At 59.1% G+C, this 11906-nt stretch overlaps 1 protein-coding gene across 1 annotated transcript in view; it reads right to left on the reverse strand.

The window, feature by feature from the left end:
• RADIL (Rap associating with DIL domain) overlaps positions 1-11670 on the reverse strand; it is a 68902-nt gene extending 57232 nt beyond the window's left edge. Inside the window, exons 1-2 of the mRNA XM_046666517.1 lie at positions 11563-11670; positions 6869-7467 (exon numbers count right to left, since the gene is read on the reverse strand). Of these exons, the coding sequence (XP_046522473.1) occupies positions 6869-7403 (535 nt within the window). The 5' untranslated portion in view covers positions 7404-7467; positions 11563-11670. The remainder of the gene's footprint in view (positions 1-6868; positions 7468-11562) is intronic.
• Between the last annotated feature and the right edge of the window lie 236 nt (positions 11671-11906).

Consider the following 11906-nt stretch of genomic DNA (forward strand, 5'->3'; position numbering starts at 1 on the left):
ACGGTGAGCTGCCTATAATCCAGCAAGTCTATTCCCGGGAGGACACCCCCAGAGAACTCTGCACAGCCCCTCAAGAGGGTCGTAGTGCCCCTGTTTGAGGGAGGAAGCAGCTGGATGCAGCCGAGTGCCCACGGTGAGAGAACGGGTGATGGGTACCTCCATCGATGGAAAACCACGCCTCAGTCAAAGGCTATGACTGGCCTCACAGCTGGCACCACGGGCAGATCTTAGCTTATCTACGTAGTGTCCTCAGTGGGAGAGAAAGTTTAAACTGTGATATAATCAAACCCAGCTACCCCTTCCCCTTGTGGTCTGTGCCTTTTAGGCCTTCTTTATGAAGTCGTTCTTTTGGCTCTATAGTTTTACCTTTGACACCTGGGTCTTCAATGCATTTGGAGTAAGGATCCAAGTTTATTTTTCTCCATATAGTGGAAGCCAGTTATCCCAACACTGTTTACAAAATCCTCTCCCCACGACCTGTGATTGCCCACAGCACACCCCGTCCCCATGGGGCCAGTCAACACGGGTGCCTCTGCCCTCTCTGTTCTGCTCCTCCACCTGCTCGAACGTTCCTGCCCCAAAACCACAAGGCTTCATGACCACTGATTAGAACACGTCTCAGCGCTGAGGTCAGCCTCCCCTGTACTGCTCGTCTCGTCCCGTCTCCTTCCCCAGAGACGGACTCAGTCTGTGCAAGGACAGCACAGCCAAGGAGGTGGGCTCAGCCTCGTTTACTGTTTCCACTCTGTACGCATCTGAACGTGTGTCCAGGGCCTCTGGAAGCCTCTGGCAATATTTCTGCCACTTTAACCTTCAGAAGGAAAAAGAGAGACTTGACTGGGTCTGCACAAGCATACTGTCCAAACCCATGAGGGACACTCCTCTGTATGATTGAAATACACGCCCCAGAATCTTTCCACCAACATTATAAGTCACTGTCGGGAACCAACAGATATCGACGTGGTTTAAATGTTAATAACAACATAGTTGTTGATATGTTACTACTTCCTGGAAATGCTTCAGGCGGTTGACGGCACAAAGTCAGGTCTCTATTTCCATTTAATCAAATTCAGAATTTTGCTTTTCTGTCTGCCTGTTTCAAGGCAGCATTGAAGAGGTTGACTCAGTCTACTGAAATCGTGCAACACGAACGGCTTCAAGAAACAGACTGGTCTGCTACGCTAGTTGCACAGCAAACGCTGGCTAATGAGGTTTCTTGAACATACTTCTAGAACTTTTAAATCAATTTCAGCCGAACTGTAAACAGGTTTTAGAACGTACGAGTTAAGCAAGTGCCGTTTAGTTTATGAAATCACTAGTCATTCAGGACGACCGTCCACATCCACCCTCATGTTTTGAGTATTCCAATTTGGGGCCAAATGCCAAGGAAGCTGGACAGTTGTGAACTGGGATCACAGAGCTGGAGGGCTGAGAAGTGGCTGGGTTCTGGCTCACCCCCCCCAGCCTGACACCTAACCCCCACTGTGACAGAGCCCCTGTGCCCCAACACCCCGGAGGGCTCTGCCCCCTGCGGGCATGCGCTTCCTTTGCTGGCTCCATTCCTTCCCCACAGCGTCCACCCTGGCCATAAGTTCGCCAATTCCCCTTATCATTTATGTCTTTCAAACATTTGACACCAGTTAAGATCTCCTCTGTGTTGTCTGCGTTAAGCGCCGAGCGGCCCCCTTCAGAGGCTCCTTACACAGTGTGGCTGGAAGTCTCCCAGGGGAGCAGGGGGTGTGCCGGCCAGGCCCCAGGTGGGGACCACCCAGCTGGCGAGAACAGGGCCCTTAAGCCCACTGCTGACGCTGCACTTCTATGTGACTCTGAAAGCTATGAGTTTTTTTTTTAAGTCCAAGCAGTGAATTGAAGGAGGAACCTGGCTGTGAGCAGCTAAACTTATTCAACTTTATGTTCTCTTTGAATTAAAAATCCTCAAACATGTCTTTTAAGTTTAATAACTTTCCTAGTTTTAGACTGGTGAAAAAAGGTGGGGGTGGTTTGCTTTTTACCAAACCACATCAACCAAGCGTTTCCCACAATGACTCTGTCACTGAGAACAGGCTTGGAGGAAGTCCCCCTCACGACTCCAGGCAGCCTCTCCTAAACAAAAGAAGGAGTCTGGATCGCCCCCTTCGTCCTGAGATAAGAGTTATTACAAATCAGATTCAGAGCGGGAGGAAAAAGCGTCAGATGAAAATGACAGCAGAGAGTGGGGGGACGTGTGAGCACAGGACTCACACACAGTGCCCAGTTAGCAGACAGAGATGGCAGAGGTTTCCAGTGGAGCCAGACGTCCCTGTCTGTCACCGGGGGTTCGGGCCCTGTCTGCCCATCCCAGGATGACAAAGGGGGACGGCAAACGCACACCCAAGTCGGGGGCTCAGAGATGACACATCTATCACCACCGGCCACTCCAGCCGGGCCTGGAGCAGAGGGGCTGTCAGGTGCCAGAGCGGCACATTCCTCAACCACAGCTTGTACCGGGGGACAGTCACCCTGCCACCTCCCCCTGCAAGGAAACCAGATTCCAACCCTGGAGTCTTGGATGCACATGGAAGCCAAGACTTACAGCAGCGCCTGCTCTTCTAAGTCGCTTCAATCCGTAAGCAGGCACTTAGCAAGCACCTACTGTATGCCCGACGCCTGACATCACAAGCCCAGGGACCAACGCAGAGATGTCCCTGGGGCTGCAGAGCTCACCCCAGGCCGCAGTGGCCGCAGACACGCTCTGAGCCTGCCTTGCTCCCAAGGGGCAGCAAAGCAGAGGTGGCCCTGCGCGCCGCGACGGAGCACCGCCAAGCCCTGAGGGCCCAGAAGGCGTCCACAGGCACAAAAAGGCTCCGCACGTCACCCCCCTCAAGACCTTGGGCTTCCAAGGCACCCCAAGTCCCTCAGCACCCCAGGGGAGACGGCGTGGCCTGATCCACGGCCCCAACCGGGAGGCGCTGCTGTGGCCGACAAGCCGAGCTCCCCCAACTGGGTCCTGGCCACTAGGTATAATCAGTGGTCCCCAGTCAAGGGCGACTTTCCCCCCAGGGACACTTGGCAATGTCCAGGGATGTTTTTGTTGCCACAGCTGGTGGGGATGCTCCAGGCATCTAACAGGTGGAGGCCTGGGTGCTGCTAAACATCCTCCGACGCACAGGCGGCCCCCACAGCAAACGACTGCCGGCCCAAAACGTGAGTGGGGCTGAGGTTGAGAAACCCAGTCCAAACACGCTCTTCCGTTCTGGGAACACAAATAAACCCTCCTCTCGCCCTTCCCTAGCCGCTGACGAAAACCACATGGCCCGGCCGCCCCCCTCCCCAAAGGGAGCGCGAGTGATCACTTCCTTATCTCGGGGAGAGGCCCGGGGGCCCCTCCACATGGCACGTCCTCCGGGCCAGCCCGGTGGGAAACTGCAGTGGGAGCCGCACCCACACGGCCGCCCCTCCCGGAGCTGACACACGATGTTTGGATACTGGAAATGAGGGGGAAGCTGGCAGCTGTGAAAAGGCAACATTTATGGAAAACAAAGCCCCGGAGAGCCAGGTGCCTCACTGGGGCGCCTAACCAGGCCCACACGGTGGAGGCGCCCCGGGGGCTCTTATTGCAGGCCTCGGGGAAGCAGGGCTGTCACCCCCACTCTCACACCTGATGCTGGGGGGTCCCAGTCAACGTGCAGGAGAAAGGCCTGCAGGTGCCCCCCCGCCCCACACACCCGCTCCCCAGCGCTCCTCGGCTCCACAGCCACCAAGGCGCGCACTGTGGGCTTTGGCTAAAGACCTCCTCTCAAACCAGTATGACCAGTGAGCCCCAACTCGCAACCAGGGCAAGTCTTTTGTGGGACTCTTGTGGGACTTGTGGGACTGTGAGAACAATCACTGAAGAACGAAAATTACTGTGGCGGCATTCAGTAACCTGGACCTGAGCCCATAGAAGGCCAGCAGTTATTGATATACGCACATGCCTGTGCACACACAAGCACACACGTGTGCACGCACACAGGGGGTCCCTCCCCTTTTCCACCACTTCTTCCAGATGAGGTCGACTACTGGCTCAATGGGGAGGAGGGACCACCTTACCTGTCCTTTGGGGAAGGAAGGCGGGGAACGAGGTGCCCGGAGCACCGCTCAGCAGTGGCACCCACCACCCCACCGAAACACCCCCCCCTCGGCATTGGTCCCAGCACAGCAAATGCCACCGCCAGCCTCACAGCGACATGCAGGCCAGCGCAGGCGCCCGCTCTCTCAGCACAGGCCGGCACTGCGGGGCCATCAGCCTCCTGGGGGCTCAGCAGGGACAGGCCACGTGGGAGGTCAGCAGCCCCCTCCCTGGGGCACGTAAGGCAAGGGATGCAGCCACAGGCGTGAGGAACTCGGGGGGAAGCCTCCCCTGGCAGGACCGGCAGATGAGCTTGCAATTCTTTCTTATTATCAAACTTAACGGTCACCAACATGCGACACCAAACACCCCCTAGGCGCCTCGCCCGCCTCCACATCACAGCGACTTTGGGTCTCTCTGTTGTGCCCACCGTTGGGGAGGATGGCAGGGGGACACTGGGCCACTTTAGCTGCCACCCAGCAGCTCTCAGGAAGCGGGATGGGGCACGACTCAGCTCCCTGGGGCTCCGTCCTTCCGGGATGCTGGGAGAAGCCGGGAGTGTGCTACAGCCACGGCACACGGCCGCCTGCAGAGGCCCCGAGGCCACACCAGGCTCTGCACAGAAGAGCAGCTCAGGGCGCGTGTGCCCCCATGTGAGCATGTCAGCTTTGTGTCCACATATCCATGTGTCATCAGAATAACCAAACGAGGACGCTAACTCGAAGGTGTGGACTCCATCCGGGTCAAGCGTGGCGCAGGCCCTGAGCCTGGGCCACCGTGGAGCTCAGACAACCCGCGGCCCCCGAGGGCCTCTCCAAGCCCGCTCCACTGTCACTGGCGAGGGGACGGCATGGCCCACACCCGAGTGGAAGGCCAGGGAGACGGAGGCCTGCTCGGGGCAGGTAACACAACCCGCTGCAGCCGGAGAAGTGTGTCAGCGAGCCGGGCCGGCTCAATAGGCTCTTTGTGTGGGAGGCCTGTAAAGCCACCACCGGCTCAACGGGCTGTGGCACTGGCCTTCTCTTGCCTCGAATGATGTAAAAGGGAAAGTCTCAAAGGGGTTGGTGACCGTAAGCCAAAGCCCGGCCTCCTGCGATGGTCCCCATGGCCCCCCCCCTAGCAATCACCCCGTGACACAGAGCAGGCGCTCCGAGGCCCCCAGGTGCCCAGGGTACAGGGACTTTCAGGACGGGCAGGGCTGGCCTGGCCCGTGGCTCTTTGCACCCCACTCAGCAGAGCACACACAGGGCAGACAACGACACTGGCCACTCCACCCACACCACTGCGGCCCCTTCCAGAAGGAGGAGGGGACCGGCCAAAGTCCCCTGGAGTATGGCAAGGCAGAGTCAGGACAAAAAGCCAACCCCCTGAACCGGAGCCTCAGGAGTGGGGCCTCGTCTGCAGAGACTTCATCAGACGTCAGCCCAACAGTGGCCGGCTTTTTATTACCCCGCGTGCCAGGCACTGTGGACAATGTCAGTGATAGAAGACCCTCCGTGGCGGAGGACCCCCAGCCATCCTCAGCACCCCACGGCCCACAGCACACAGAGCAAAGCGCTTCCCCTGGGCAGGACAGACATCGTCATCATAACACACGACTATGATTTCCCGTGGCAGCACTAAGAACTTTCCGCACGTCACTGGGAGAGTCACGCTCCCATCCTCCAGATCAGGAAACTGAGGCCGAAAGAGGTAAAGCAATTTGCCTAAGGGAACAGAGGGCCACTGCTGCCCAGTGCCAGCCGTGGCACCCAGAGCTGTGCAGGCCAGGCCCAAGGGACCCCACCCCACGGGAGTCCACCGCCATGCACACCCCTTGTCTTCACATACTGATGGTGCAAGGCAGGCTTCTCAATGGCAGCAGAACTGGAGAAAATGAGTGTGCGCCACACCTCAGGGATGCACACAAAATGTCGGCGAGGGCTCCAGGCCCCTTGCAACCTACGAATCAAGTGACAAGTCTCCTGAGGCCATTAAATGTCTTTCCGCTCTGGGCCACAGAAGACCAGTCCACTTACTTGTGTAAAGCCACCGTTTTCTATGGGAAGCTAGGAAACAGTCAAAGATGATCTGAGATACATTTAAGAGTCTTTTGGCATTAAAAAAATTATCGCTTGTGGCGCTTACCTATTAAGACAAACAAATTCTTCCCACCAATTGAATAACAGCCCTGCACAAAGCAGTGGCCCACAGGCCACAGAAGGCTCCCTCCCGCCCTCGGGCAGGGACTCAGAGCCACCCGCGGCTCCTGGCATGCCTCAGAGGGACAATAACCAACCATTCCTAGGCTGGGCCTCCCTCCACACGGCCTCCAACTGCCCTGGCACCCACGACCCCACGCACAGCGAATGCCCCCGTCCCCTCTGGAGGCCTGGCTTCCAGCACATCTTCATCTGATCGCTCGGGGACTCGGGCACTGCAGGATGCTCTGTGACGTGTCTGCCACCTGCACTGGACAAGGTGCTCCCTGCAGCTAATGACAGGCTTGCCAGACAGCTGGGGAGGGGTCTCTAAACAAAAGGAGGTACCCACCCTACAACGCGGCAGGAGCCCAGCAGGAGCCACTGAAGAACAGCGGCGGGCGGGAGTCCCACCGCGTGGACAGTGCCGTCTCCAGGACAGGCGCGGTGAGCGCCGGGAATGATGGGGGAAGTCCTCAGACGCCGGGACAGAGGCCCTGACTCTCCTCCTCCCCACGGTTTCCCCCGATCAGGCCCCTGCACCTCTGCCTGTCCATCTCCCTGACCAGCCCCCAGCTTTTCCTGAATCTTCCCCCGTCACCTGCTGTCATAGTGTCCACATCCTTGGCCGCCAGCTCCTCCACGTCTGACCTCTTTCTCAGCTCGAACCTCCGGGACAGGCCTTCTCGGGGTTTCCATAATTCCTGGATCAAGAGGGGCTTCTCGTTGTCCCCGAACACCCGAAGGCATTCGGCCTGCCACTGCTGCCCGGAGGCGCCGGCCTGGCCCACCACGTCACACAGCACGTACTGGCTGGCGCACTCGGGGCTCAAGGCATAGCGCTCCAAGGCCTCTTTGACCAGCTCCCGGGCACTGGACGTGCCGGTGGCCAGGACGCTCTTGTAGTGGGTGCCTGTGCAGACGCTGTCCCCGAACACCTTCAGGACGCCGGGGGCCGAGAGCTGGGTGGACAGCTCCGCGGGGTCGTCGCTGGCCCCCAGGCTGGAGAGGGCGGCGTCCAGGTCACGGTCCTTGTAGCTCAGCGTCCGGGACAGCATGCTGGACAGCAGCTGACTCTGACGCTTCAGCTTGCTCTTGGTGGGTGGAGACATGATGAAGTGGGTCCCATAAAACATGGTGGGTCAGTCTTCGTGGATGAGGACCGAGGGCTCCGGCCAGCAGCGGGGAAGAGGCCGGGTCCTGGGAGAGGAACGGAAGCTGGGTTAGCGCTGACCGTCAGGAGCAGCAAGAGCAAAGGAGGCTCAGGGGAATTCTAACAGACCCAGGGGCCATCCGGGGCCCAACAGAACCAGCAGACACGCCACCCTCGGCCAAGTCCCAACAGAGCCCCCAAGTGAGGCTATGGCTGAGCTGGCAGGGGCCACAGGGGACAAAGCAGGTGTGAACAGGCTGAAATGCCCTTCGAGGAAAGCCATTATTAGGAGGCGTGATGAGGTCACCAACAGGTAAGACGTGCTCTGCTGTAGGGTGGCGGCCTGTAAGGTGCTGGCACCATGCACACCACACGCAGGCAGCCAGGGAACCGTGACGGACAGCGTGGGTGCGAGTTGTCCTCGCAGAGCAGACCTTCACCAGGGCTGGCCCGGTCACATGGGACACAACCCAACAACGTGGCAGCCACAGAAAAGTTACACACCACGGAGCGTGTGAAATGCCTTCTCCCCTTAAACTCCCTCTCTCCTTCACCACAGCCTGTATTGTGGAAAATTCATCACAAACACAGGTGACACTAGGAAAACAGGCAGGGTGGCAGCCACATTAGCAGAGTAATAAGCGATCAGACATTCAAAACACAAACCCCCCAAAAGGCGGCTTCTCGAGGCCCGGTCCTGGCTTGGAGGAGCCACTTGCCGGAAATGGCGGCGCTAGAATGTCCGAGGGACCACAGTGGACACAGAAGGGCTCCTCCAGAACCGTGGAGGCATGCCTGGAATGTATGCATTCCACCCACCGCATCCAGCCTGGTACGCCAGCCCTGGCCAGGCCGGAGATGCAGAGAGCCGGGGAAATGAGAAAACAGCTCGGGGACCCTTTGGTGTGTCAGAAAACCATAATTCTGGTGCACTTAGTGTTCCCAGGGCCTAGAGCGCTAAAGAGAGTGTTTGTCAGGTTCCCTCAAAGTTCTGGGGGAGCAGGAGGCTGAGGAAAAGGAAGATGTCTCTGCTTCATAAAAGCGAAGGCTTTACAAGTCCGTGGAGACTGGAAAACCGCACACGTCTCCTGACTAACGCACCCCACTGCTAAGCTCGTGTCCTCACCAGTGACAAAAGCAGACAGACCAGAGAAGAAAACTCCACTTTCTAGAAGGTTCTGGAAACAGCGGCCCAGGTCCCAGTGAGGGCAGCACCGGCCACCTCACAGGGCCATGAACGCCAGCACTAGACTTGCCTGAAGTCAGAACCCTCGTCCCGACTCACTCGTGGCTCCCAGGGCGCTGGAAAGGGCTTTTGGAAGTGAAAGTGGCTGCTAGGGCAGGTGACAGTGACGAGGGAGCCGCCCAAAGAAAAGGACTCACACTGACCCCAAACCGCCCAGGCCGCCAACACCGACATGGTGAACGGGGTGTCCTCCTCGCTGTCCACCCAGGCTTCCGTCACGTCCTCTCAGGTCTCCCCCCCCCCCCTCCCCCGAGGGCTGTCGGGAATTCAGGCGGAAAAGCAGGCCTGCCAGCAACGCCGCCAGAACCAGCCCCCGGACATCCTTGAGGACCCCGAACTCTTCAAAATGCTTTGTGCACCAAAGACTGGGTTCCAAACCCAAACTCAAACGTCCGCCCTCTGGGGTGGGCCGGGGGCGCCCCTCCCGCCCTGCAGCCTGTTGCTTACGCTTTACCTCTGCAAAGCCTGTCACTGTGTCAGGGCTTTCTGAAGACTTGAACTCGCTCAAAGCAGTCAAGTGCCCTAAGCAGAAGGAGCACATGAGGCTCTCTCGCCTCAGCGAGTCACGCTGTCAAGGAGGAAACATGTCAACCGCTTCGTTCTTCCTCCGGAGGAATGTGCGACAAGTTTCCTCGTCAGATGGGAAGGAGCCTGGAGCTGGCTAGGGCCCCCCTCGTGGACCTGTCGGAGGCCTCGAGTGAAGTGACCACAGGAGCCGTTCAGAGAGTGCTCGCCTGACAAGCACATGGCCGTGCGTTTGCACACCATGCATGCCAGCAGCTTCGCACGGCTGCCAACTCCACCCTGAGCCTTCTGAAGGTCACACAGCCCTGCCTCCGAAACGTCCAACCCGGGCCTCTCCGACCCCACTCTCCGCTTCCCTGGCCTCCTTCAAGCATAGCCCCCCGGGTCCCCACCCAAACCGAGAGTGGCCCACAGTGTGGCCTCTGCCACTAGGCAGAAGCCTCTGCCTTTCGAGATGATGTCTGAGTGTAAATTTAAATATGATACTGAAAACTGCGAGACCGGGTCTGGGCAGAAAAGTCAGGGCGCAAACGTAGGAGTTTGAAAGACCCCCAGATACAACGGAGAAGGGAATTGCTGTTATGCACCTGGGGGCCGATCCAGGTTCTGTAAGGTCTGAAGCTTACATAGTTCTGCTCATACAGGAAAGAAACAGAAAACTACAAATGCACGGCTGCCAGGTCCCCTCCCGGGGCCTTGGAAGTGAGGGGCCCTCCCTCCCCTCTGGCAATCTCTCGTGCTGGGTTCGAAGGCAAAGTTAGTGGTGTCAATGAAGCAAGCGGAGGGCACAGAGGAGAGAATCTGATGCCTTCCTTTCCAGACCCTGCTTCCTAAGCCCCAGGAAGTCCCAGTAAACACAGCCCCTGATCTCTCTGATCCAGCTGATCAGGAAGCTTTTATCTTCTCAGGGTCACTCTCTCTGTGGCCATTTTCAGAAAGTAACCAGGGAGGGAGCCACTTGTTTACGTCACCTTCCGCCTATCCACAAGTACTGCCTGTTTGAGAAAAAGTGACAGATCCTTTTTTGGAAAGGGCAAGAGGGCAGGAATATCCTACAGAGCCGTGCGCACCCTGGGTAACCAGATCTGTTCTTTGGGGGAGCCTGACCTGCCTTTTCTTTTTCTGCTTTCTTCTCTCCTCTTTCACACAAATAGTTGGGGGAACACGGGCCCACACGAGGGTGTGGGACGTTTGCTGTTGCTTCTCTTGGAGAATGTTTTTCTCTTGTTCTCAAGGAAGAATCCAGTTTCTGAGGAAAACAAGCTCAAGTCACACCAGTGAGGGCAGGCAGAGAGCGAGGTCAGCGCAGGGCTGACAAAATGGGTGGAGGGACGTGGCTGTTCCAACATGGGAATATGGAATCCATTAGAATTTCCACCCGGACAGGAAAGGAAGAGGATAGATCTGCAGGCTCTGCTTTAGCCCCCACGGTCCATAAATCCTATCTCGACAGCTCCAGCCAGAGAGATGCTTTTAAATACAAAAATAATTGAATCAGATTTAATTCTGACATGCTAGCCTCTTGAGACGGGACTGACTTTTTCCGCCCATGGGATTAAGGACCGGCTCCCCGCTGGAATGCACGAGAGGTGGCCCGAGCTGACTGAAGACACCTGTAATCGCCGGTGACTTGGAAAATTCTTTTTGGCAATTCAGATTAACCAAACACTTGACACGGCGCTGGGGGCTGAGCGGGCGGGGCTGCGGCTCCACCCAGGGGCCCCAACCAACCGGCTCCCTGGTGGGAAAAAGCCAGTTTCTTCCACGGGGGGCCCCCCAGGAGCTCCAGCTCAGCGTATGTTTTCTTAGATGCAGTATTCGCAGAGGGGCTGGAAGTGGGACAGAAATAGCTGGGAGACAATGCTTTCAGCTGGCACACGAGTGGGGAAGGCGCTGCTGTGTGCACAGGAGAATCAAGACGGGCTGTGGGCGGGGGGATGTCACACCGACCCTGGAGGAGGGTGCGGACCCTGCGCCCCGCTCCCCCGCGGCTCCTGTGCTGCCAGACCGCCCCCCCGCCGCAAGGGGACCACCAGGGAGACTGAGGCCCGCGGGACCCTGCAGGTCGGGGCCAGGTTCTGGGACTCGCAGGGGGCGCTGGCCGCACCCCACGCCCCCGAAAACCGCAGGCTGGGCCGCCCTCGCCCGCACTCGCCGGCCTTCGGGTCCCGCCCCCCTGGGGCCGCGCCCGGGCCCCGAGAGCCGCCGGTTTCCATGGCAACCGGACAAGCCTGGCCTGGGCGGCCAAGGAGATGCCCCGTGCGGGCCCTGTTGCCCCAGCGCGCGCCCCGCGGCCTCGGCGCCCGGGAGCCCCGGCCGCCGCCGGGAGGCGCCCCCCTCCGCCGCCACTCCTCGCGCAGCCCGCACTCACCTCCAGCACAGCCCGCCGCCGCCGCCGCCGCCGCCGCCGCGTTCCCGCGCGGCTCCCACACCCGCCGTTGGCCCTGGCCCGTGCCCGGGACCCGCGCGTGGCGCGGCGCCTCCTGCCGGCCGCAACGGACGGGGCGGGGCCTGGGGGCGGGGCTTCAGGGGCGGGGCTAGCTACAAGAAGAGGCGGGCCGTGCGCGGTCTCCCCCTGTGCCCACCAATGGACGGGGAGGAGGCCTCGAGGGGCGGGGCCTCAGGGGCGGGGCCGGCTACGAGAAGAGGCGGGCCGTGTGCGAGCTCCTCCTGTGCCCACCAATGGAGAGAGAGGAGGCTTCGAGGGGCGGGGCC

Source organism: Equus quagga, chromosome 7 (assembly GCF_021613505.1).
Source record: "Equus quagga isolate Etosha38 chromosome 7, UCLA_HA_Equagga_1.0, whole genome shotgun sequence".
NCBI classification, from domain to species: Eukaryota; Metazoa; Chordata; class Mammalia; order Perissodactyla; family Equidae; genus Equus; species Equus quagga.